Here is a 25,668-nt window from a genome sequence, read left to right as displayed (position 1 = left end):
TCTAGTAAGAAGAACACAAATCAGAAAAATTACTTCACCAAACAACTGCCACCAATTGTCACCAATCCCTCACCAAAACACATGTATTCATAATGCCTCTACACTGAACTGCAAACAAGAATTACAGTGAATATGAACCTCTGAGGGTTAATTACTAAAAAGCTTTTACCAGAAACAACAGTGGCTTCAATCTACAAACATACCCTCAAGTGTCTGGAGAGACTTTGTGTATGTTAAGCTTGCACTGATTTTAAACACTGAGCAAATGTACTCTTATTTAAACAAAAATTAAAGCATGAATGTGTCAGTGCATTCCCCTATGAGACCGAGTTTATAAAAAATTGTGGATTTGAGTATTTTTCTTCTCAGAGAAGTGTAAATATGCTTTGATGACAAATGCAAGTAGCCACACATCACTAAATTTTAACACTGTAACAGGAATGCCCATCTGAAATGAATCCACTACAAACCAAAATGACCATCTTCAAATCAGGGCCCCTCTGAATAATAATTTCTCCTTACTTGTGAATAGCTTGTAGTATTAATCACTTCCATACTGTTTGAATCCCACCTGCTGTAAAGGGGACAAAGCAAGCATATGAGTGTTGCCAATAGTATCATTAGCAAAAGAAGGGTGGAGAAAATTGCATTACATTGCATTGCAACATTATTAAACATTTAATTTCTGCATATGAACTGAGCACTTAGTCTCCCGTGAATACACCTTAGATGGACTTCAAAACAAGGCTTAACCCAGCATTGGTTTTATAGCATTCACTCCCCTTGAAGTGAAATGGCATCTGTTTATACAACTTTAGCAATCATAGGAATCTTTTTTATTTCTCCTATTTTAATACCAGCACTGTTTTTGGGGGTTGCATTATATGATTTTTTCAACTCAGAACTGCCACCTGGAATTGAACAACCTCTAAAGCTTCGTTTTTTCCACTCCGTGATGATTACAACCATGGTCGCGGTAAGTCAAATTTCTTAACCTGGGGGTTTCACTTTTGCTTAGGTAGGATATTTGGGAGCTGAAGGAAAATGGCTCAAGGGGAAAAAAAAAAAAAAAGAAAAAGCAATTAACGCTCCTGAAGCCTGTAAGCATTGATATATGAACCCAAAACATGTTAAATTAACTCATAAAATTAGTATGACTAATCTTAAAAGCTTCTTTGGATTTTTCAGTCAAACTGCAGTCACTTTTATGCTGGGAAACTTTTACATGAAAATTTAAAACAAATATCTAGATGTATCCTGTACATATTGAACTGCATACAGCTGCATTGTACATAGAATAATGCTGTCTGTTCAGGAACAAGCCAACATTAGTCCTCTTCTTCCAAATTCTTTCTTTTCAACAGGGAAAGATTTTGGAGAAGCTGGGGATCTGCAATGATTTAACCATACTGCGATTAACGCTCGATGGGATACCCCCATGGAGAGATTCCAAACTGCTTATCAAAGATCTCACAGTAGATGAGGTACCCTTGAGGATTTATCAGCCCAAAAGCCCACCCACTGGCAAAAGAAGAGGAATTCTGTATTTTCATGGAGGCGCTGGCACATTTGGGAGCATTAGTAAGAAATGGGCAAGTTTTATTTTTCAGGTCAAACCCAAATTTTATATTTTTGCCTTCAGGCATGTGTCAGTCAATGTCTACCCTGTCCTTCTCAGTGTCATCAGCCTCTGCTCAGCTCAAACTGGAAAGTATTTGTGGAATGAATAGTCTCGTATTAAAGGGAGTCACATCTCTGCTTCCTTTGGGCAAGAGACCTGTGATCCAGAAATCCCTCACCCTGCTCTCAGCTCTCAGTGAGGGATGCTGCTCTACTAAGACTACCCTATCTTACATAAAAGATATAATATGGGTCCAAGGAAGAATTTAAATACATTACAAAAAAAAATCAGTAAATAAATTGTCATTCATGCAAACAAGGACTACAAATGAAGGAAAATAAAAATAATGAAGGAGCAATTTGGGGAAGTTTGATTCTTGTGGCAACACGGCACAGGATACTTGATTTCTTTTCCAGAAAGGGAGACAACCCTTGTCTCAGCAGCTGAGAATTCAGCTTCTTGAGTGCTCCAGATCTCCTTCTGAGCAGCCAAGGCTCTGAGTGCTTTCTCTGCAAGCCAAGACCCCTAACATGAAAATCTGGACTTCGAAACAGGGGTCAGGCAGTGCAATTTGATGGGTTTGAAACCTTTATTGCTTCAAAGGGTAGGTCTGCACTATACTGGGCATATTTGAGTTTCCTGGCATCCTTCAGCCCCATGCACGGATCACAACATAACTCTTGTGCCGTGTGTTCCCCTCTGCACTGGGGCACAGATAACCCACCCTGCTGTACTCAGGAGTCTGGGTGGAGTGTCAGGCTTACATCTAGAGCTAGTCTGGCTGGCAGTGAGGACTCCAGGGATGGCAGGGACTCTGTGATCTAAGTGACAGGTGAATTCCTGTCACTGGAAGAAAAAAACACACCTCAAGTTGCACACTGAGTCCCTGTTCACATGGCATGGCCTGATGTAACAGCCATACCTGTAGACAGAGAGTGGGACCTGACCTTTGGCTTCAATTCCTTTTGGTGTTTGATAACAGGATAACAATCAACATGATGACAAGCTTTCAGAAGGCCTTTGGGAATTTCCAGCCTAGGAAGCCTGAAGTCTGCAACCAGCAAATAAGCAGATGCTACACTGAAGAGAATCAGTGGACAGATAATTATGACTTATTCCTCAAATAGATGTCATACTTCACAAATCCTAGAATCATTGAATAGTTTGGGTGGAGGGGACCTTAAGTCTCATTCTCAATCCAAGTCCCCGCCACGGGCAGGGACACCTTCTACTATCCCAGGCTGCTCCAAGCCCTGTCCAACCTGGCCTTGGACATTTCCAGGGATGGGGCAGCCACAGCTGCTCTGGGCATTCTGTGCCAGGGCCTCACAACCCTCACAGGGAAGAATTTCTTCCTAATATCTAATCTAAGCCCACTCTTTATCAGTTTGACCAATTTAAGTTTTTTAAATCAGCAAATACATGAATAAAGGAGATTGAGTTGTTAAACCCCACTTTGATTTCCAGAAGTCTCCTAAAGTGGCTACACACCCATGACAAAAGAGGGAATTCATTTGGATTACAGCTGATTGAAAGACAGAAAAAAGATGGGTTATGGGAAGCTCCTGTGAGATTCCCTTAAGGACATCTGTACTGGGAGCAGTGCTTCTCAATTTATTCAAACACAGAAAAGATGGTGCAAGGTGATGTGGTATTAAGTCCTCTGAGGATCACAAATGGATGGCTGAAAAACTACAGAATGTCTTTATGACAGCAGAGGATCAGGCAATAAAATGACAGGTGAAATGGCATGTAGAGAAGTCAAACAGATGAACAGAGCATTCTGACCTTATAAATGAAGCAATGGACTCCAAGCAGGAGCAGGAAGATCTTGCAGGAAGAAGGTTTTGGGATTGTGGCAGGAAGTTGCCTGAAGATGTTGACATAGTACACAGTAGCAGTCAAAAAGCAAATAAAATGCTAGCAATTATTAGTAGGAAAGGAAAGACTAAACAAGAAACTTTTTTATGCCACTACAATAAATCCATGGTGTATCTAATATAGTATAGTGCTTATAGTTCTGTTTCCCTCTCCTCAAAAAAAGATAAAGCAGTAATGGAAACACTTGGAGAGGCTGCCTAGGTGGGAAAAGTGCTTCTGTGCAGAGAATATGTGAATGAACTATGACTCTTTAGGCTGAAAAAGATGCATAAAGACAGATACACTAAGTGACTACAAAATCATGAGAAGCAAGAGAAGTTAAACAGGGAAGGATTTATCCATGATTTCTTACAGTACAAGAGTCAATGTCTCCAGGTGGAAGCACTGAATGCCAGGTATGAAAGAAGCAACCAGAACTAGCTCTTCACACCTTCATAAGCAAGCAAGAGAACTCCTCCTTGCACAAAGCTGTTAAAATCATGGTTAAAGGTTAAAATCATCGGCTTAAGAAGTGGTTTGGTTAACTCACAGAAAAATTGCCAATTAAGGGCATTAGGTACAAAGACAGCTTCTGTCTTAAAGGAGCACCCTGAGCCTCAAATTCCTGTATGCTCCTTTGTCCTCAGTTTACATTCTCCTTAGACATGTTTGTTGACCACCAAGTGAGATGTGAGATCATCCCAGACAGATGTCTGAGTTTCCCAGTATCACAGTCCTTACATGCTTGTGTGATGCTCCAAGAGTCACTGGCCAACAGAAAATGTTAATGTGTAAAGACACATTCCATAGCAGGAGTTCCTTATCAGTCTCGTGTTGCAGTGCCTCCCACATAGCATATGTTTAGGGATCTATATTTTCATTTCAAAAGGATATTTGATTTTCAAATCAACATTTCTGATAAACTTTCTCTCCAGGAGCCTTTGAAAGAATATGCCGCTATATGGCCAAAAAATGCAACTCAGTGGTTGTGTCTGTTGGGTAAGTGCTATTTTGCCATAGAAGTATTTATGGAAATACAGCTCTCAGTTGAAACTCTTCTGAAAAATATGCTGAAAATATTTACTGTTTTAGATCACATCCCTATTTTTCACTTAAACCTTTCATTTATAGGCGAAGTATTCTAAAACTGCTACAGCATCATTAGTTTGGCCTCCCAATCTACACTAGTTAAACCCAAATATGATCTTTAAAATTAAGAACAAAAAGTCTGCATAATGACCACAGCAAGTGCAAACAACACAAACTGAATGTATGTAACTCCACTGCCAATAACCACAGTCTCTGACATTTCAGGTACCGTCTGGCTCCTGAACATCCCTACCCAGGGCAATATCTTGACTGTCTCAATGCCACCTTATACTTCATGAGGAATTTAGAACAGTATTATGTGGATCCTGGTCTCATCATCCTTAGCGGTGACAGCTGTGGAGCTAATTTTGCTACAGCTATTTGCCAAATACTGCTGAACGATAGAGATTTGCCAAAAGTACGTGCTCAGGCCCTACTTTACCCAGGACTGCAGGGGCTGGATTTCCACTTGCCCTCCTACCAGCAGAATGCTTTTGTCCCCATGTTGACCCAGAGGATGATCATCTACTTGTGTTTTCGATACCTTAACAGAAAACCCACAGTTTGGAAAGATGTTCTACAAAACTGTCATGTTCCTGAGAGTATGAGACACCGGTATAAAAAATGGATAAGTGCTGACCTTATTCCTGATGAATTTAAGATTAGAGGTTACGTACCACCAAAACCCTCACCATATAAACCTGAAGTCCATGAAGCTGTCAAAGAAATCTTATCACTACCATTTTCCCCACTTTTAGCTGAAGATTCCATTATTTGTCAGCTCCCTGAGTCTTACATTGTGACCTGTGAGTTTGATGTGTTGAGGGATGATGGTCTGTTATACAAGAAAAGACTAGAGGACAATGGTGTTCAAGTGACCTGGTATCATTCCAAGAATGGCTTCCATGGAATTTTAGCCTTTTTTGGCTACGGGATTTTTTCCTTTTTATCTGGAAATATGATAATGGACAGTATGGTGAATTATATAAACAGTTTATAGAAGCATTTTTCAGAGGAAAGATGTAAGTTATGCATTATCTTTGATGAATTTATACTTGGCAAGGTTTGTGGTTATACTTGATTTGTGGTTTGGATTTTGACTGCATTTTGGAGTTTCTGACTTCTGCTTCTGTAGTGGCTCAATCAAATGTTAAGATTATTTGAAGTGCCACCATTCTAGAAAATATTCTTGTAAAAACACACCCATAAGACTGACAAGGCACTTAGCATACCCTGTTTCATTTAAACAATAGCAATTTCAGTATCTCTGCATTGCTGGCACACACTGAAGGCATGAGACAAGAATCTCCCCGAAGATTCTTCAACACCGCGGAAATGCCGAAGACAACAACTGAAGTCTGCTTTGGCCCTTGTGACAGACAGGAAGTATTGATGGCATCAGATGGAGAACTCACCTTCTATGAAGTCTTAGAGCAGACCCTGAGATTGCAGCCAAGAATTTAGTTTCCAGGGTTAGTCTGTACAAAGACTGCGCTGCTCCAGAAATAAGGAAATCAAAAGGAAGGCTCCTGTCTGGAGCTAGTGGGACTAGTGTGGGTGTGATTTTGTTTGGGATCTGAGAAATGATGTTTCATTTTGGAACTTCATTCTCCAACTGGAATCCCTGAACTTCAGTGAGTGTGTGGATGTCAGAGAAGTCCAGAGGTGAGACTTTTCCATTACCCTTTCTTTCTTTCAAGATTATCTTATGCTCAAGGCTACCTGTTCTGCTGTGTTGAAAAAGTTCTCAAAAATCATGTAAAGAAGGCAGAGAAGCACAATTTTATCTATACTATCACTGTAATGCTATGCTGATTCTGTGATGCTTTCAACAACAAAAAATAAAAACTAACACTGCAAATATTTCTGTTAAAAGAGTGAGAGTTACATTTGCTAAACACACACTGACTTATAAACCCAACTGAACCCCACCCCTGGTGAAAAGAACAACACAGGCAGGCAGAGACCACAATCCTGCTACTTCTACCTGGTCACATCTGTGCTGTGGTCAGTGATTAACCTACCAGACAACTGGATATGACCACATAACTCTGAAAACACAACACAAACTGACAGTCCACAAACTGCTGGATGGACTATTTTTTTTTTTCAAATCTGGGCTTTTGCTGAGTTTTGAAACAAGATTTCCTTCTACTTCAGAATATTTTATGATGACCATGTGTCCTATTAAAAACACTCAGCTTCTCACTAGAGAAACAATATGAAATTAATTTTCTATAAAGTTTTATAACTAAAATGACATGGTACTTTCCCCTCCATCACTTATAATTTGACTCCACAACAACTACAAAAAAATCCCCACCAAAACCCCCCCAAAAACCCCACTAAAAAAACCACTCCCAAACAAACAAAAAACCCCAACCTCCCCACATTGCTGCCTAATAGTTAGATTTTTACCTCCTTTCTTTCTCCATGAATTTGCAATTTAAATCTTCTGACATCCTAGTTGTTTGAAGAGTTGCAGACTTAGATTCACAATGAATTAATTTTCATCATTTAAAGTACACCTTCTCTACATTAGCACAATCCTACTTCTCAGCAAGAACAAGATAAAGCAGTTTGATTTGAAACTTTTTAATCACTTGTTATCTTAAGTCATTCTCAGCCACAGCCACTTTTGTTGCATGCAGAGTTACTGAAAGTTACCTGCAACAAGGTCATGAATCTAAAGTCAGCCTCCTGTGGCTTTTTAAAAGCATGTTCTTCTGTTAGAAGAAAACACAAATACTAAAAATAACTGAGATTTGGGTAATGATGGAATTTTCAAAGTGCATGCACCTTTCCAAAGAGCACTGGTGACAATCCCTTTGACCCTTCTCAGTGACATGCAGGTTCCCACTCCTGAGGAAACTCTTCAATGGGTGTTTTATAGTGCCACAAACTCAAAGCACACAAATGCCCTTTGTCCATTTTCCACCTCCAACTAATTTAATACTAATGCAGTTCATTCATAACACTCTTCTCCCAGCTAAGCACTGGTTTCTTGCAAAAATTGTAAAATGCCACAGACATAGTCCTGCTAACAAATCAAGGACTTTGACCAACTTATCTTTGGTGAAAAAACAGGAATGGGGCGGGGAAAGAAAGTGGGAGAGGGAAAGATACCTGCTAATGTATTTGTAAAAGGGAGAAGAGAGGTTTTTACTGGAGCAAAGAACAGGAAGATTAACAAAGAATGAGGAAGTAACAAGACAAATATATATTGGAAAGTCAAATCAAAGACATGTCAGATCACTGCAGTTCAGCATAATGGCAGCTGTACTCACAGTGCTGGTGTTATTCTTAGCTGGTTTTCTTGCTGGAATTATATTTTTGGTCATAGGGGCAGTTAATTTTGATTTTACCAACTCAGAAATTCCTCCTGGAGTGAATCAGCCTGCGAAGCTCCGAATCATTCATATAATTTTACTATGCACAGCTGTGGTGGTAAGTGAACCTGGTGTGATTTTGGGGGGAAGAAGAGTGTAGATTTTAAACTTACTACCATGGTAGAAGCCTGCATGGAATTATGTTCCAGAGAGGAGACCAGGGCATTGCTGTCATGCTGCAAGTTTTATTGATCTGAGTGTTGCAAAAGGAACTTTTGCCAGACTTCTGACACTGCACTGCTCTAATCCAGTCCTGCCCAGCTCTGTCTTGGGCAGTACATAACTGCTGCCTTAACACAAGTGTGTGACTGTGCTTCCACCCTGACTCGAGCTGACCTAGCAATGGTTTGATTTATAATGTTTTTCCATGTTGGATCATTTATATTTCCATTCTTTGTTCAGACTATACCAGATGTCTCTGGGCCATGCTTTCAAGCTTTGCTTGGGCACGGGGATGAGAATTCTGTATTTATTTTGAACATAAAGTGAGAAGCTGGACATTTCAGAATTGGCCTTGGGAAGGGAGAGTTTCTGTCATGCAAGTGACAAATTAGGTAACGTTGCCCAAGAGGAGCTGAAGGAATTCTTCCACCCAAAGCACATTTATGTAACTCCTGCAGCAACCAAGCAGGATTGGCTGATGGGAATGAGGGGCTCTGGCCAGCCCAGCTTCTCCAGGTGAAGCAGCTTCTAAAAGCGTGGAAAGGTAGTTAGTCTTCAAGAGCAGCAACACTGCTCACTCAACATCTGGTGAGCTCTGCTGACAGAGGAGCTCCCTGAATCACAGCTATTTCTGTGTAATGACAAGAGTAGAGATGCTCTGATGAGACATGGCATTAGATAGGAAATAATAGAGGTTGTGCTTATTTCACAAAATTAATTTAATGGAATATCTGCAGAGATACAGGCTATTTAAAATTTAAAAAGAAAAACAAAGAGAAAACAATTCTCTGTCATAAATATTCTAGATTGTGGTAAACCATAGTAAAGAATTCTAGATATATATTCTCATGCATTGGCTGCACAGAAGTTGTAATTAGAAAGAGATTACATCACCTAAGCAGCTGGAAAAGCCAGTTCTCCTAATCATCAATCCACTGCCCACCATAAACCAGCATTGTATGCTGCAATGTAAACAATATAGGGTGAAAGAAAACAAACAAGCTGAATGTAAAAGTTAAAATATTCTCAGTATTGTTCCATTCCTGCTTGGAAAATAGCAAATACAAAAGAATAAATAATTTTATCATGTTTGTATACAACTGGAGACACTAAGACTAGTTTCCGAAAAAAAAAAAATTAAAATCAGTATATTGCAAAATGTCTTAGCTTCTTCAAGAAATCCTCCCTCAAGATCAGACATGATGAATATTATAAATAGCTGGAATCACTGAAGAAAAGGCCTTTTGTAGATAAATATATTGAGAGTCATGACACTACTGACAATCCATGCAAATGTGGCTGTCTAATAAGAAATATTCATAACAGAATCCTGAGTATTATGAACTTGATCCAAATATTCCTAAGGATTGACGTACTGATTGGCATGGCTGAACAATGCATTTCAAAACAGAGGCTATGCCTTTTATTTTATTTATGCAAAGTTATGTTGGAGCACTAGCTCTGATTTGGATTCACTTTCTGGTGCCTGCCATGAATATCCCTGTGGCACAGAGAATGAACAGAGAATGAGCATATTTAGTTCCTACTAAATATGTCAGGATCTTCTTGTCAGTGCATGGCACACATCAGTGAGACTTAGGAGATGGATCAAAAAGCAATTATCAAACATATTCTTAACTTAGTCAACTCTACTTTGGGCAAGTGTCTGTACCATGAAAATCAGCACCAGAATGATCATCTTTAGCTATGTTTTCACATCTTCTGGGGGGGAAGGACAGAATAACCAGTAAAACCAAACTTGCTTTCAGTGTTAGGTAAAGGACCCGCTGAGGAAGCAGAGGGATCTATTTCACCAGTCTGTTAATGTTGCATTGTGTGGGGTTCTGTTCTTTGGACCATGTAACTCTCATTACCTCTCCTGATGCTGCTGTTACTTGTTCATTGTCTCCTGTACAACTACTCCCTTTGTTTACATTATTTCCCTAAAAATACATGACTTAGGCACCGTGAGTTTACTGCTCACACAGCTCCTTTCCTTTGGAAAACACAGGATCTCTCGAGTGAGTTCTCTGTTTTCTTTGCCTTTGAACAGGGAAAGATTTTGGAAAACATTGGCATCTGCACTCAGGTGAGCTTTGTGAGGTACATGCAAGGAAGAAAGACTCTGGGGGCAGACCCAAAGCTCTTCATCAAGGACCTGTGCTTTGAGAAAGTGCCTGTAAGGATTTACCAGCCCAAGACTCCATCTGCCAGCCAAAGGAGAGGAGTTGTGTTTTTCCATGGAGGAGGATGGGTATTTGGAAGTCTTGGTAAGATATGTAACAGAAATAGTTTAGTTAAAGAAATACATATTTAATAAAGTTGCTTGTTTCTTGATTTATAGCAGTTGCAAACTTTGAGTATAACCACAGGTTCAATCTCATAATTCTTGCTGCCAAAAGAAGGCATCTGCTGTGGGTCACATGATTTTTCTTAGAGGACTCTGGTCTAAGAGGAAAAAATGCTGAAATAGAAAGGTGAGGAGGTACAAAAGAACTGAGGAGCTTTGTAGGAAGCAGCAGAGAAAAGCAGAGAGCATTCTTGCAATTCTTTGATTTCTCCAACAGATAACAACTCTGGAGAAAAAATTCACCCCAACCTAAATCCAAACCCTACCAAATCTCTTTCAGACACCCATGAAGAGCTGTGCCGCTTTATTGCCAGAGAAAGTGAATCTGTGGTTGTATCTGTGGGGTGAGTCTTTGCTCATGCTGATTTTGAGAGATAATTTCCTATAGTGTAAATATCACCTCCTGTTCCCCCAGTCACAGCAACAATCTTCCTCAGAGAAATGTCTCTGTGGGACTTCTCAAGTATGGGATTTACAACTTCATTCTACTGCTGCTTGGAGACACTGAAGACTCACTTGGGCTGTTTTCACTGTCTGATTACATCACAAACTACACATTTGGTTATCTAGCTGGAAAATGAAGTTTTGAATCAATATTTTCAAATTCTAAACTCAAAACTAATTGTTAACTGTGAAAAACAATCTTGCTTGTCTAAGCAAGCAGATAAGCAGTAAGAAAGTAAACTATATGATCTCCTTAACACTTATTCAAGAAAAGCCTACTTGATGCTTAGAGAAGCAGTTTGAATGACAACCTAATACACTATCAAAATACTGGCATAATGGTTCAGATTACAAGGATATGTAGAATAACTTTACGTAACAAAGATATAAACCAGAAGCATTGACATTTGTGTCCAACCAATGAACAACTGAAGCAGAAAGTAACTAAGTGATTGTTGATAAAACCTACATATAGTTGGCAGCTGAGTACTTGTGTGTTGTTAAACTAAGAGATCATAAACAGATGATATCATAACAAAATAATCTGCACCACCTACATCTTATTGATGGTAATCCTATGGAGACAATGAAAATTCAGCAGAAATCAGAGTGTTCCTGCTTGCAGGAACCAGGACTTCAGCAATACATTTAAAACTCATATTTCTTTCCCCTCCTGTTGTCTCCATGTCCCAGGTACCGTTTGGCCCCTGAGCACAAATACCCCGCTGCCTACGAGGACTGTCTGAGCGCCACGCAGCACTTCCTGCAGCACCTGCAGCACTACGCCGTGGATCCTGCCCGGGTCACTGTCTGTGGGGACAGTGCTGGGGGCAACCTGGCAGCTGCTGTGAGCCAGACCCTGGCAGGCAGGTCAGACCTGCCCAGACTGCGGGCTCAGATCCTCATCTACCCAGGCCTCCAGGCACTGGACTTCAATTTACCATCCTACCAACAAAACCGGGGAGTCCCTCTCTTATTCCGGGAACGTGCTGCTTTCTATATGTTGCAGTATCTAAATGGAAATGCAATAAAACTGGAAGAGGTCTTGGAAGGTTCCCACATTCCTGCAGATATTAAATTAAAGTACAGAAAGTGGGTGAGTCCAGACAACATCCCTGAGGAATTTAAGGTCAGAGGCTACAAACCACGAGTGCTACTTGACTGTACAACTGAAGTTTTTGAGACAGTGAAGAGGTTCTGTGAGCCCACCCTGTGCCCGCTGCTGGCTGAAGACTCCATTATTCAGCAGCTGCCAGAAACTTTCATCCTGACCTGTGAGTACGATGTGCTGAGGGACGATGGCTTGTTGTACAAGAAGAGGCTGGAGGACAACGGGGTTCCAGTGACCTGGTACCACATCAAGGATGGATTCCATGGAATCATAAACCCATTTAATAGTGTCTGGTTGTCATTTCCACCGGGAAAAAGGGGCCTTGATAATATTGTGGATTTTCTAAGAAGCTTATAGCAACATTTTTCTTTTTTTCTGTAAGAGCTGCCAAATTTCTGTGGTCTTTTATGTTTCTAAATACCATACAAGAAGTTCATATATAACAATTTGTTAACAAGCAATTATGCCAGTGTGATCACCCTGAAAGACATTTCAAGGATAGTTTCTTTTAATGCTGTTTGAAGTAGTCCATGCCCAGTCTGCCTATTTTAATCATCTGTTTGGACTAGACACTTGTCCAGTACAAGTGCTGCTCTCTCAGTACATATAAAAGATGCAGTAAAATTTAAAGCCAACATCTGGTCTGACCTGTTTTATTCAATTACAGTCGACAATTTCACTCTTCCAAAAGTGTGTGTTTTGGCAAAGAAGAAAGACACTGACACTAGTGCTAAAATGCACAGCCTGTACTTTCTGCTACATGTAGTACCTGAGTTTAAGATTCCCAGTTCGAAGATGTATGTTGGCAAGGTAACCAGAGTTTTATTCTCAAAAAATGAAGTCACATTAGTTAACTTGACTTCTAGAACTGCAACTGTTCCCAACAGAAATACTCTATTGACAGTTTTGTTTAAATTACAAGGGGAAAATGCTTTAAGTGTTTTCTCTTATGTTTATCAAACATTCGGGGACACTGAAAAACTTGTTCTTGTGCTTGAATCGAGTCCTAGAATCACAGAATGTTTTGGGTTGGAAGGAACATTAAAGCTCATCTCATTCCAGTGCCCTGCCATGGGCAGCGGCACCTGGTCTAGCCCAGGTTGCTTCAAGCCCCAAATAATCTAACAACAAAATAGGACTGATGCTTTTACTTTTGAGGAGCATGTTACTTACCTTTTGCCCCCACCTCTCCCTTGTTTCCGTTTTCTTTTCTAAATGTCCTTGTTAAAGGCATGTATTCCAAACTACGTAAAGCACGACCACAATGCAGGAAGCTAATGTCATGACTGAAGATCAGTTGCAAGGGATGATTTAACCTTCACATTTGCTGGCCCTCCGTCACAGAGTAGAACTTCATTAAGGACTCAACTTCAGTCTCTGAGTACTCACTGTTATAATCCAAGAATGACAATCCAATAATTCCATATTCAATACCAGCCCCTTTATCAATCCCACAATTATCATAAAGATAAACAGGAAATTAAACACATTGACTCTTCTCAATGTGATAACTGCTGGCACATTGCACAACATTTCCAAGGACTTTAAAGTGAGCAACACCTGAGAGATCTCTTGCAACTGGGACTGCTCCAGGCCTTACTGTCACCCGAAAAAGCTAAATCACAGATAGGTGTGAAGACACATCACCTCTGGATATGCAAAATGGCTTTTTTTTATTTACTGCCAGTGACACTGCTGGTGATTTTTGTTGCTTCATTCATATCAGCAATCATAAAAACAATTCGAACTGAGTACGCCAATTGCAGCATCCCTCCTGGAGTGAGCAATCCTGGAAAACTTCGATTTATTGTTGCTGTTTTGATTGTTTCATCTACTCTGGTGAGTAACTCTGCTGCGACTTCTGCCAGAAACGTTGTTAGATGCTAATTTTGTATGTGTAACTACCAGAATCCTGTCAGCTCCATCAAGGCTTAAGTGATGGCTTTTCTTTTCTGGGGGCTGACTTGAGAGGACAGTTTGTGGAAAATCATTTCTGTTAGACCTCAGTCAGATTTTTCCCTATTACATAAGGATTAAGTCAACCATAAGAGCCCAAGCTTTATCAGCTGAGCTTCCCTAATTAAATTTAAAATTAAATATTTATAAAAAGCGAGATTGCTTTGATTTCCACTTTAGCTGAGCACACATGATGTTTTTAGGCCACTCTTGGGGCTTTCCAGTAACACAGAAGGCTGGGCAATGGAAGTACCAGCAATGGGGGACTGGATGCTTTTTAAGAAGACAAAAGACAGAAACCCCAGAAACCTTAGAGGGATGAGAGACAGTTGGGAGCACTGGCAAGGCCTCCCTCACCATCTGCCCCTTTACCAAGTGCCCTTCACTCACTACGAACCCTGTCACCAATTGCCCCTCACCAGCTGCCCCTTCAGTGGGTGTCCCACATTAAGTGCCCTTTTCCAGGTGCCTTCTCACCATTTCTCCCTCACCAGGTGCCCCTTCAACGAGTGCCCCTCGCCAACTGCCCTTCTCCAGGTGCTCCCTCACCATTTGTCCCTCACCATTTGTCCCTCACCAGTTGTCCCTCTCCTGGTGCCCCTTCAATGAGTGTCCCACACCAGTTGCCCTTCTCCCGGTGCCCCTCACCAGTTACCCCTCCCTCACCAGTTGCCGTTCTCCCGGTGCCCCTCTCCATTCACCCCTCACCAGTTGCCGTTCTCCCTTTGCCCCTCACCAGTTGCCGTTCTCCATTCACCCCTCACCAGTTGCCGTTCTCCCGGAGCCGTTCTCCCGGTTCCCCTCAGGCGGTTCCCCTCACGCCGCTCGCCCTCAGGGCTGCCCGCGCGCGCCGCCTGCCCTCAGCTCACCGCGGCTGTCCTCCCTCTCCCAACAGGGCAGGATTTTTGAGAAGATGGAGCTGTGCAGCAGCCTGGCCGTCAAGCGCTTCGTGTTCTCCTGGCGGAGGCCGGACCCGGAGCCGGGGGTGCAGCAGGAGGACGCGCGGTTCGGGCGGGTGCCCGTGCGGGTGTACCGGCCCCGAGCGCCGCGGGCGCGGCCCCGCGCTGCCGTGCTGCTGTTCCACGGCGGCGGCTGGATCTGCTGCAGCCTCGGTACGGTCTCGGTGCGGCCCCGGGACGGCCTCAGTACGGCCCCGGGACGGCCTCAGTACGGCCCCGGTCCGACCCCGGTGCGGCTCCGGTCTGATCCCGGTACGGCCCCGGTATAGCCCCGGTATAGCCCCGGTCCGGCCCCGGTGCGGCCCCGGTCCGGCCCCGGTATAGCCCCGGTCCGGCCCCGGTCTGACCCCGGTCCGGCCCCGGTATAGCCCCGGTCCGGCCCCGGTACGGCCCCGGTATAGCCCCGGTCCGGCCCCGGTCCGGCCCCGGTATAGCCCCGGTCCGGCCCCGGTCTGACCCCGGTCCGGCCCCGGTATAGCCCCGGTCCGGCCCCGGTACGGCCCCGGTATAGCCCCGGTCCGGCCCCGGTACGGCCCCGGTATAGCCCCGGTCCGGCCCCGGTCCGGCCCGCTGCCACACCACCCCCGGCACCGTCCTTGTAGCAGGCGTTGCTTTAGGTGAAGCCACCCGTGTGTGTGTGTGTGGCCGACACGATTCCGGGCTCTACACACAGACGATGATACAAAACTTTTTCACGTGTGTATATACTTTTTAAGCAAACAAATTAATGCCCACTGGTTCTAAATTACTTGATTCTCCTTCATAAATTGGTATTCTACTCTCTTTAGTCTTTTTAATGTTTAGTATTTAGTTTTAATGTTTAGTATCTTTCCTCTGGTAGGGACTTTCTGACGCACGTATACTGAGTCTTTTGTTAGCTGCTTCGTTTATATTCTGGTCTCTACAAAATGTCCTTGTAGTCCCTAAATTCTGCCCCTCTTGTATCCAGTTTCAACAATACACACACTCTCCCAGGCCTTGTTTTTTGAAGCATATCAAGGTTAGTTTGGCAAAACTTTTTTTTAAAGTTTCAGTGGTTTTTCCAATCAAGTCAACAATAACAGTCTGTGTGAAGAAAGTTAGCTACATGCTGCCTAAAAGACTAGTACACTGATTTAAGACTAGCACACCGCTTATAATTTATATACTGGTTATGATTAATTAAAACTATTAATTAAAAGCGAATTAGAAAAGTTATATAATTTCCAAGTGCAGGAAGGCTGAAATCCAGCTGGGCTTTCCCACCCAGCGCTGCGAAGAGAGGCAGTGGGCAGGGGGAGAGGGGAGCTGGACTGTTTGTGGGCAGCCAAACATCCTTTGATATGTTTCAGATTCCCATGAAAGGATCTGCCAGTACATTGCCAAGGAAAGCAACTCACTGGTGGTGTCCGTGGGGTAAGTTACGACCGACTGCCCCAGAGAAACCTTTTTGCCTCTTGCTGCTTCTCAGCACTGCGGGGATGTGCAGCTGGTGGCAATGTTCCTTTCCAAGAGCTGGGCTCCACGATCCTCATGGATCCCTTCCAGCTCAGCATTTTCTGTGTTTTTCCTAGGATTCTGGGTGTCCAGACAGAATTTCAATGGGGGTGTTTTAATTTCTCTCCCTGCTCCATCAGCTAACAGCCTGCAGTAAGGTCCATGTATCTCCCAACACAGAGCTATGCTGGCACCACACAAAACCAAGGAATGCTTTCCAGAGGAAAATTACAATGTGTTTAGAAATTACTAATAAAACTACTTGGAAGGCGATGATTCAGCAATCCATTTAAATAGGTGTAATAGGTATAATTACCTTGTGAACTTCAAGGCACTTTCTAACAGTAAGAATCAAATGCTAGTTAGTAATAATACTACTAATTAGTGTGACTAGTACTAGTAATACTGAAAAATATAGTCCTAGTTATTTAAATAAAGAAAAAATAATTCCAAAAATGAAATATCCTAAGTAAAGGTGAGGTGCAGATTGATTAAATTACTTAATCCACAAGCCAGATGCAGTCTACACCAGAAGAGAAAAACGAAGTTATATCACTTATTTTGTGATAAGGGCTGCTCTCAGAATATCCCAACTATGCTATGTCTTTGCAGCCTCATCCTATGGCTAACACTTCTCTGTGGTTACTCAGTGGACAAATACTGTTCAGTAGATAAAAATACCTTCATGGGTTGATTGTTTTTTTTCCTGAGGGAAAATTACTCCAACACAGGGAAAAGCAAGATGCTGTAGAAATTCTGTATTTACACTTAAGATATTTCCTTCTGTTACTTTTGCTGTCCCTGTCTGTGTCCCAGGTACCGTTTGGCCCCTGAGCACAAATACCCCGCTGCCTACGAGGACTGTCTGAGCGCCACGCAGCACTTCCTGCAGCACCTGCAGCACTACGCCGTGGATCCTGCCCGGGTCACTGTCTGTGGGGACAGTGCTGGGGGCAACCTGGCAGCTGCTGTGAGCCAGACCCTGGCAGGCAGGTCAGACCTGCCCAGACTGCGGGCTCAGATCCTCATCTACCCCGGCCTCCAGGCACTGGACTTCAATTTACCGTCCTACCAACAAAACCGGGGAGTCCCTCTGTTATTCCGGGAACGTGCACTTTTCTATTCTTTGCAGTATGTACAAGGTGACATATCAAATCTGGAAGAGATCTTGGAGGGCTCTCATATTCCTCCAGACATGTGGCTGAAGTATAGAAAGTGGGTGAGTCCAGACCACATCCCTGAGGAATTTAAGGTCAGAGGCTACAAACCACACAAGCCTTGTGAATTCAAGCCTGAAGTTTTTGAGAGAGTGAAAAGAATCCGTGAGCACACGCTGTGCCCACTGTTTGCTGAAGACTCAATTATTCAGCAGCTGCCAGAAACTTTCATCCTGACCTGTGAGTACGATGTGCTGAGGGACGATGGCTTGTTGTACAAGAAGAGGCTGGAGGACAACGGGGTTCCAGTGACCTGGTACCACATCAAGGATGGATTCCATGGAATCGTAAACCTGTTTGATCATTTTGGTTTGTCGTTTCCATCTGGGAAAAAGGGATTGGACAGGGTTGTTGCATTTATAAAAGGCCTGTAAAAAGAGCTCTCTCTCATTATGCTTCTCCCACTAATGTCTCTACTTAGGCTCTCACACCTCAGGTAGTTCAGGTCAGCAAGAATGTGACACCTTTTGATGTGTAAAATAGTAATTCTGATATCTGTGAACTTCAAATTAATACAGGTCTTGTGTTAATCTTCAAATTAACACATTCCTTGTGAGACTCCTGACAGTTCAATCTTTACAGTTTTTCTATGTGTTGTGTATTTTTTCAAATTGGTATCTGATTGATTCCTTTCTTTAATTACTAAATTATTTACTTCTATACAAATAATCTATGTGGAATGATTTTGGATTAAATGTTCACTACAGCCAAGTTATTTTTGATGTCCATTTGATAAGCTCCAAAGCATGACTTAATTTAGCTAAAAATTGTAAGCTAGGTGAGCTGGAGGGAAAACTCTGGACAAACAGGCAAAAATAAAGATTCTAGTAAGGAGATTGAGCAAATATTCCGTGACTGAAAAAATAGCAGTGTAAGGCCAGAGCTGATGGGGGACACCTATCTGGAGGCACGTAAGGGCTGCTCTGATTTTGAAATAGTTGTAGCTCTACAAAATCCTTTTTAATTTTGGAAAGTCTCCACTATGCCCACCGTGGACAGGATATAATGTTGAGGGGAAATGCTCATAACAGGTTTTAGAAAGGCAGGAAGGATCAGTGAACTGGGCTCTTGGTGTGTGTGTATTGAAATGTATAGCTTAAAGAGAGATTATGAAGCAAAATGTTTTCATGTTCTTCCAAAGGGTGTCTCCCAGAATTAACTTTTGCAGAAACTGTGCCGTGATTCTGTGCTAGAATCTGTCAAATTGTCCTTTCTCCACGGCTTGAGTTTTATTTACGGGATGAGACAATGTTTTCCCTGACATGATGCTTTGTTACACACTGCTGATGAAAGCAAGAACAGCAGTGAGCACACTCAGGACGGCCAGACTGAGGACATGGAAATCACAGAATTGCTGGGGTTGGGAGTGAGTGATATCTGGAGATCATCCAGTGCAATCCCCAGGCAAGACAGGGTCACCTGGAGCAAGTGACATCCAGATGTGCTCGGAATTCTCCAGAGGGGGAAACTCCACACCCTCCGTGGGCACTGTCCCAGTGCTTTGTCACTCTCAACGTAATTTTGCATGTTGAGGTGAAACTTGCGTTTTAGTTTAGGCCCACTGCTCCTCGTCCTAAGGAAATCCTCAGGGAAAAAAAAAAAAAAAAAAAAAAAAAAAAAAAAAAAAAAAAAAAAAAAAAAAAAAAAAAGAGTGGAAGAGGGAGAGAAAGGGCTTTTCTCATCCTCCAGGGTTGAGAAGAACAGAACTTTTTACAGAAACAAATGCTGACTTCCCTTAGCTCTCCCTGCGCAAGGGCAGCCCCTCAGTGAGCGCGGGCGGCCAGCCCTTGCTCTGCCCTCCCGCACGGAGCGGCGGGCAGCGGCGGTGAGCGGGCCGGGGGCGCGGGGGCCGTGCCAGCGCCGGGCCGGCGGGAGGCGGCGCCGGGCCCGTCCGTTCCCCGGTACCGCGCGCAGGTCACGCCGGGCCTCCTTGAACTGAGATTACCCGGCCGGCACCTCCGGCCGCTCCGCGCGGCTCCCCCCGGCCGCCCGCACCATGACCCCTGCGCCGGCTTTGCGGAGCGGCCGCACTCGGCCCGTGACGGGGCCGCGGCTGTGCCCAGCGCTGCCGGGGGAGCCCCGCGGGGCCGCGGCCGGGCCATGGCGCTGCTGCCCGCGCTGCTGCTGCTGCTGCTCCTGCCCCTGGCGGCGCTGGCGGCGGCCGCCGTGCTGCTCGGCCTGCCCGGCTACGACATCCCGCCCGGGGTGAACCAGCCGGCCAAGCTGCGCCTGGTGCTCACCGTGCTGCTCGGCACCGCCGCGCTGGTGAGTGCCGGTGCGGGGGGCGAGGGGGCGTTCGGGGAGAGCCGCGGGCTGCCGGGGGTGGGCTGCGGTTGCACAAACGCGGGGAGCCGGGGGCAGGATCTGCGTGTCGCCGCTGTCCCCGTGGGATGCTGGCGGTGCCGCATCACGGGGAGGGGATGCGGGGAGCACCCCCGATCGGGTTGTGCCCCGGGGTACCCGCCGATCCGGACACTGTCCGCGATATACCCCGGTCGAGGACGCTGCCCCGGGCGCCACTGGCACAAACACTGCCCGGAGCATCCCCCGGTCGAGGATGCTGTCCCGGGCACCCCCCGGTCGAGGATGCTGTCCCGGACAGCCTGGTGCCGACACTGTCCCGGGTACCCCCGGTCCGGCTGCTGCGGGGAGCGCTGCCCATGTCGCGGGCAAACCCCGATCCCGGTTCGGGAACGTGCTGGGGCGTGTTAGCGGAGGTTGCGAGCGGCTGATTGCAGTCCCGAATTCGGGGCTGGGCTGGTGTTTTGTCTCATAGCTGCCCGCACCTTTAGGCGAAATCACCTTGAGCAAGGAAAGCTGCAGCCCTTCAGCTGCTCCTGCCGCGGCTGACATTTATGGCACACAATCCGGTTAGGGCTGCTTTACTTAATCCTTGGACTCCCTTTGGCGGCGTTGCATAAACGGCATTAGAGCCCCCTCAGCTCTGCCTCTGTTACTTGCTGTCTTTGAATTTCTTAAAATCATCTGGTTTGTCGCTCTTTGAGCCACAAACTCCTTAAGCCCCTACTATCACACAGACTTCGTTTTCCTCTACATAGCTTCTTAAACCATTTCCATCATCTTTAAATTAAATTTACTGACAAAGCTGCCCAGCAATCCTGAACCCCATTAGCAGGTGAGAAGACAGACTCACTGGGCATTAAAAAGAGGGATATTGTTCAGCCAGTGAATGGTAACTGTTTGATTCCCAACTTCTTGTTTGTTCACTTATTACATCAGATTTATATTCTAGCTTGCAAGAGCATTGGGAAAGGAAGCAACTTCACTTTGCTCGGTAGATCTGTTGTGTGAATAAAAAGCAGTAACTAACTTGCACAACACAGCTTGGCACTTCAGATTTGCCAATTCACTGAGTCTAATTAATGAATATTAGTTTCACCAATGAAAAATTGTTTTTTCATTGTATTTCGTTGTTGTTATCAAGTGTAAATGAAACAAGAATGACCACAAATGTGTGCAGGACAATGCTGATGATTAAAATATGTAGTACAAGACAACCAGTTTGGCTGATCTTTATAAAATTTCTGATGTGACTTTGGATTTGAGTAGTGCAAGTAAATTTTTGTGCAGACTGCAGGATGTGAGAACTTGAGAAAAATGTTTCATTTCCAAATCAGAGTTCTGTGTTTCTTTAAAATGTCCCCCAAATAAGTTTGATGTAAGTACAATGCAGAGTTTTTGTACTCTAGCTAACTCCAGACTTTTAAAAATGCCTTAATGTCTTTTGCCTTTAACAGGGAAGGATTTTGGAGAAGACTGGGCTTTGCAGCCAAATCACTTTTGGCCGATACGTGCGACAGGGACGAAAACTAGGGTTGGATCCAAAGCTCTTTATCCAGGATCTGCAGTTTGACAAAGTACCTGTGAGGGTTTATCAGCCTAAAGCTACCTCGGGTGGACCAAAGAGAGGCATCCTCTTCTTTCATGGAGGAGGCTGGGTGTTTGGAAGCCTTGGTAAGATACTTCCTGAGGGAACTGTAGTAGTGTAGAAAGAGTATTCTCATCTTTTGAGAAGACTGAAATAAGGTGTGGTTTCAGCATGGGGTTTAGGATGAACTCTGAAGCCTTTCTGGAATGGACATTTCTTAGACTGTCTCAAAGCTGAGGGCAATAGCAAAGCACTAACAATAATATTTCTTTTGCAGATACCTATGAAAAGGTGTGCCGCTACCTCTCCAGGGAGAGCGACTCGGTAGTAGTGTCTGTGCAGTAAGTGAACACTACCCAGTTCTGTGCTTGGGAAATTATGGCTGCTGTGGGGCAACAGCAGAGCTGCCCTGGTGTTGGAGATGTTCTTTTTTGGCACTTCTATGGGATTCTCTCAAGTCCATAAAGAGAAAAATAGTGATAACAGAGATTTTGCACTCCTTAATTGTTCATGCCCAGAGATACTTCTAAAAGACACAAATGGAAATATTTGGCACAAAGTCTATAAAAGCCAGTTAAAAACTTAGGTAAAAAAAAAATCTTGCTTGTTCTGAACATGTGGACATGTAATTAGATGCTCCAAGCAATTGGGAGCTATGGGAAAAGAAAATAATCATGCTGAAATACTCCCGTTTTACACATAGGAGGCAGAGGCACAAAATTATTAAATAAACTTGTCTGGAGTACAGAGGGAGTTTTCACCATCACTGAGAAGTGTACAATTCCTTATTCAGATCATTAATCAGAGACAATCCTACTTCAGTGAATCCTTGTGACTGAGCTCACCATTTACAGCTTATCTGCAATCCCAAACAGAGCAGCAGCTGTTTGGAGGAACTGAAGATCCTAACCTAGAGCCAAAGCACCCCAAAAGGATAGGGCTGAAGAGCAGCACACGAGACCATTTCCTGGTTACTACAACTGACATTTCCTTGCTCTTGTCTCCGTGTCCCAGGTACCGTTTGGCCCCTGAGCACAAATACCCCGCTGCCTACGAGGACTGTCTGAGCGCCACGCAGCACTTCCTGCAGCACCTGCAGCACTACGCCGTGGATCCTGCCCGGGTCACTGTCTGTGGGGACAGTGCTGGGGGCAACCTGGCAGCTGCTGTGAGCCAGACCCTGGCAGGCAGGTCAGACCTGCCCAGACTGCGGGCTCAGATCCTCATCTACCCAGGCCTCCAGGCACTGGACTTCAATTTACCGTCCTACCAACAAAACCGGGGAGTCCCTCTGTTATTCCGGGAACGTGCTGCTTTCTTTGCTTTGCTGTACCTCAATGGGGATGCACTGCACATGCAAGAGGTCTTGGAGGGCTCTCACATTCCTCCAGACATGAGGCTGAAGTATAGGAAGTGGGTGAGTCCAGACAACATCCCTGAGGAATTTAAGGTCAGAGGTGTGAAGCCACTTGGGCCCACTGATTTTATAGCAGAAGTTTATGAGACAGTGAAGAGGTTCTGTGAGCCCAACCTGTGCCCACTGCTTGCTGAAGACTCTGTTGTTCACCAGCTGCCAGAATCTTTCATCCTGACCTGTGAGTACGATGTGCTGAGGGACGATGGCTTGTTGTACAAGAAGAGGCTGGAGGACAACGGGGTTCCAGTGACCTGGTACCACCTTGAAGATGGATTCCATGGAATCATAAGCCTATATGATTACTGTGGTGTGTCATTTCCATCTGGGAAAAAGGGATTGGACAGTGTTGTTAACTTCCTAAAAAGCTTGTAGTAAACATCTTAGATTCCATGAGTCTGTTCATACCTCAGCCTAGGAAAATATCTTTTTAGGATATTTAATATCAGGTTATGGGTAGACAATCAGGAGCAGCCATTAACAATGATAAACAAAGCTCATCAGAACCTAATTCCAGCTGTTTGTTGGAACATGGAATATGCAAACCTCATGCAAGCTTGTACCATGCTGCAGGCCATTGTCTTTAGCTCTGTTAGTGAAGAACAGTTCTTTGAATGGACATCCTGGTTTGTTCCAGTTGTTTAAAATAGAGTGCATTTGTGTGAAGAGAAACTGTGTGTTAGCAGGTGTGTGTGGTGTGAGAATAAAACCCAGCTGATGTTAGTGGGTTATGAGCCACTGACAATAAAATAATAAATATGATGAAAATAAGGAAATATGATGCTGTGTCAAGTGTGGTCTCTGTCACTGTGGGCACAACAAACAAATGGTTCTGTGGCCAACATCACCAATGTTTCTCAGCACATAGGCAGGACTGGAGCCCCTTTCCACTCCAGTTTTAGCATTGGACTACTGGGTAATGTGTCACCCACATAACTTGAAGGACAGTTCCATCAACCATGGAGGGGAGTGCTGGGGGGACAAACAAATATGATTGCATCACAAAAAGATGGGCAGGACTGGTGGAAGATTGACCCAAATGCTCTACTACAGCTCTCATTGGAAACTGACTGGAGGAGAGGATGAGGGAAAGATGAGGAGAGAGAGAAGGGGAAGTCAGGAAGGGGGGCAGGAGCAGCAGGTCTGTGCTGGGGGGTAGTACAGGGCTATAGCTGTCAGCTGGAGTCCAGCCTCAGCTCACAAGAGTAATAAGAGGGAGAAGAATAAGCATCTTCTCTTGGCCTGTATTAATTCATTCTGTTTATGACCTGCCCTTCCTCTCCTTAAACCAGGGCAGAGCAATGCCCAAGCACAGGCTGCACTGAGGGGTTCACACTGGATATAATATTGGCCAATTAAAAGTGGCACTTAGGGCAGTCACTTGAGGCTGCTGTTCCAGTTACACACAACTGTGCAGCAATATAGGCAATAATACTTACCAACATAATGCAAGGGAGACTTCACTAATCCTTCCAGAATTTAATACTTATGACTTGGAAGATCTTTAATAATCTGGATATTGGTCTCATTTGCCTGCAGAAACATGAGCATCTTTGCTAGCAGAGCTGCTCAATAGATTTTGTGCCCTGCTTAAGAGCTCTGCAAAATTTTGTCATTAGACTTTTAACTTTGTCAAAACATGCCAGTTAGGTTCAATATTAGAGCTGTTCAAGCAGATCCTCCTGACTCTGCTAAAATTGCTTCCTTTAGATTTTTTTTTTCCTGGAACCAAATGCCCAGACTGTGTTGCAGTCTGCTGCAGCAGAAATGGAACAAATAGGGGGGGTCGTGGGAGAAATGGTTCATTCATCATTTTCAACTGCTAGTTCCCATGGCAGGTGAAGGTATTTAACCAAATTAACAAAAGCACAGATAATTTTTCAAGTGCAATACAGTGTCTTTCATTTACACTATGGAACCAATCCAAAATTTTACAGTGGCTGATTTTACCAGCTGAGACAAAGAACATGGACTTCTTCCCAAAAAAAGCACTTGTGTAGATGAAGAAAGGAGCACTGGGACAGAGCTGCTGTGTTTACTGGGCTGCCTCAGCAATGCTGAGTGTTGTGCATCTCTCACATTTATAAACTCAGCAATATCTCATACAGAACAGCCTCATCAGCTTCCCAGCTCACAGACCAAGCACTAAGGAGAATCACAATGGGGAAAGTTGAGGGAAGGAACAGAAAATTCCAATGTGGGGCTGCGTGTGCCAACATTCCAGGCAGTGATGATCTGTGACTAATACTTAAATCCTATTTTATATATCCTTAAACAACTGTATGTGTAAAGGAAGGCACTGGAGCTCTGTGGCCATTCAAAGGCCCCAGAGGTCCCCTGTAGGTTGGATTCCAGGGGGAATCCTTCCCAAGGCACACAACCAGCACACACTGCTTGGGACTCCCTGGGTGTTTCCCAGTCTGTGCCCTGGGGGTGACCAGGGCACATGAAGAAAACCAGTGTGTTACTCCCACCTGGGGCTGGGTATTGTGTCTTCAGGACATCTCCTGGGCTCTAATAGCAGCTTGCTTGTAAAATAGGATTATTTTAATCAGCACACCTCCAATTCACATAAACAAACTGCACTTAAATAAGGCCCAGATTTTTTACAATACTTTTCCCACAAGCATCATCTGCTAGAACCTCCCTTGCACCAAGGTGCCTCTCCACCCCCAAGTATTGTTACCATTCTCTCTAGACAGGCAGCTGGAAGGCTGCATATGCAATACTG

The 25,668-nt window shown here is 44.2% G+C and overlaps 4 protein-coding genes across 4 annotated transcripts; all 4 read left to right on the top strand.

The window, feature by feature from the left end:
* Window positions 1-793: 793 nt before the first annotated feature.
* On the top strand, window positions 794-5,570 carry LOC136370686 (arylacetamide deacetylase-like 4). Its single transcript, XM_066334212.1, has 4 exons — window positions 794-976; window positions 1,365-1,581; window positions 4,417-4,480; window positions 4,796-5,570. Exons 1-4 carry the CDS (start codon window positions 794-796, stop codon window positions 5,568-5,570), a joined length of 1,239 nt encoding a protein of 412 aa, XP_066190309.1.
* A 2,270-nt stretch (window positions 5,571-7,840) lies between these two features.
* Window positions 7,841-12,655, top strand: LOC136370624 (arylacetamide deacetylase-like 3). Its single transcript, XM_066334126.1, has 4 exons — window positions 7,841-8,017; window positions 10,175-10,391; window positions 10,752-10,815; window positions 11,609-12,655. The coding sequence occupies exons 1-4, from the start codon at window positions 7,841-7,843 to the stop codon at window positions 12,381-12,383; spliced, it is 1,233 nt and encodes a 410-aa protein (XP_066190223.1). The 3' UTR covers window positions 12,384-12,655.
* A 1,033-nt stretch (window positions 12,656-13,688) lies between these two features.
* LOC136370632 (arylacetamide deacetylase-like 4) lies at window positions 13,689-18,128 on the top strand. The gene is made up of 4 exons (XM_066334135.1): window positions 13,689-13,865; window positions 14,878-15,094; window positions 16,273-16,336; window positions 17,234-18,128. The coding sequence occupies exons 1-4, from the start codon at window positions 13,689-13,691 to the stop codon at window positions 18,006-18,008; spliced, it is 1,233 nt and encodes a 410-aa protein (XP_066190232.1). The 3' UTR covers window positions 18,009-18,128.
* A 1,478-nt stretch (window positions 18,129-19,606) lies between these two features.
* LOC136370743 (arylacetamide deacetylase-like 4) lies at window positions 19,607-23,701 on the top strand. Its single transcript, XM_066334310.1, has 4 exons — window positions 19,607-19,899; window positions 21,393-21,609; window positions 21,801-21,864; window positions 22,538-23,701. Exons 1-4 carry the CDS (start codon window positions 19,735-19,737, stop codon window positions 23,310-23,312), a joined length of 1,221 nt encoding a protein of 406 aa, XP_066190407.1. The 5' UTR covers window positions 19,607-19,734; the 3' UTR covers window positions 23,313-23,701.
* Window positions 23,702-25,668: the final 1,967 nt, after the last annotated feature.

The sequence above is a fragment of the Sylvia atricapilla genome, chromosome 22 (genome assembly GCF_009819655.1).
Source record: "Sylvia atricapilla isolate bSylAtr1 chromosome 22, bSylAtr1.pri, whole genome shotgun sequence".
NCBI lineage: Eukaryota > Metazoa > Chordata > Aves > Passeriformes > Sylviidae > Sylvia > Sylvia atricapilla.
This window is presented reverse-complemented; position numbering and strand designations above follow the sequence as displayed.

Bases quoted from the DNA above. Each gene is read 5' to 3' on its own strand.
- LOC136370624 (XM_066334126.1), top strand. From the start codon at position 7,841: ATGGCAGCTGTACTCACAGTGCTGGTGTTATTCTTAGCTGGTTTTCTT. The intron at 8,018-10,174 runs GTAAGTGAACCT...GCCTTTGAACAG, and splicing joins TACTATGCACAGCTGTGGTG to GGAAAGATTTTGGAAAACAT. The intron at 10,816-11,608 runs GTGAGTCTTTGC...TCCATGTCCCAG, and splicing joins TCTGTGGTTGTATCTGTGGG to GTACCGTTTGGCCCCTGAGC.
- LOC136370743 (XM_066334310.1), top strand. From the start codon at position 19,735: ATGGCGCTGCTGCCCGCGCTGCTGCTGCTGCTGCTCCTGCCCCTGGCG. The intron at 19,900-21,392 runs GTGAGTGCCGGT...TGCCTTTAACAG, and splicing joins TGCTCGGCACCGCCGCGCTG to GGAAGGATTTTGGAGAAGAC. The intron at 21,865-22,537 runs GTAAGTGAACAC...TCCGTGTCCCAG, and splicing joins TCGGTAGTAGTGTCTGTGCA to GTACCGTTTGGCCCCTGAGC.
- LOC136370686 (XM_066334212.1), top strand. From the start codon at position 794: ATGGCATCTGTTTATACAACTTTAGCAATCATAGGAATCTTTTTTATT. The intron at 977-1,364 runs GTAAGTCAAATT...TCTTTTCAACAG, and splicing joins TGATTACAACCATGGTCGCG to GGAAAGATTTTGGAGAAGCT. The intron at 4,481-4,795 runs GTAAGTGCTATT...CTGACATTTCAG, and splicing joins TCAGTGGTTGTGTCTGTTGG to GTACCGTCTGGCTCCTGAAC.
- LOC136370632 (XM_066334135.1), top strand. From the start codon at position 13,689: ATGGCTTTTTTTTATTTACTGCCAGTGACACTGCTGGTGATTTTTGTT. The intron at 15,095-16,272 runs GTACGGTCTCGG...GATATGTTTCAG, and splicing joins CTGGATCTGCTGCAGCCTCG to ATTCCCATGAAAGGATCTGC. The intron at 16,337-17,233 runs GTAAGTTACGAC...TCTGTGTCCCAG, and splicing joins TCACTGGTGGTGTCCGTGGG to GTACCGTTTGGCCCCTGAGC.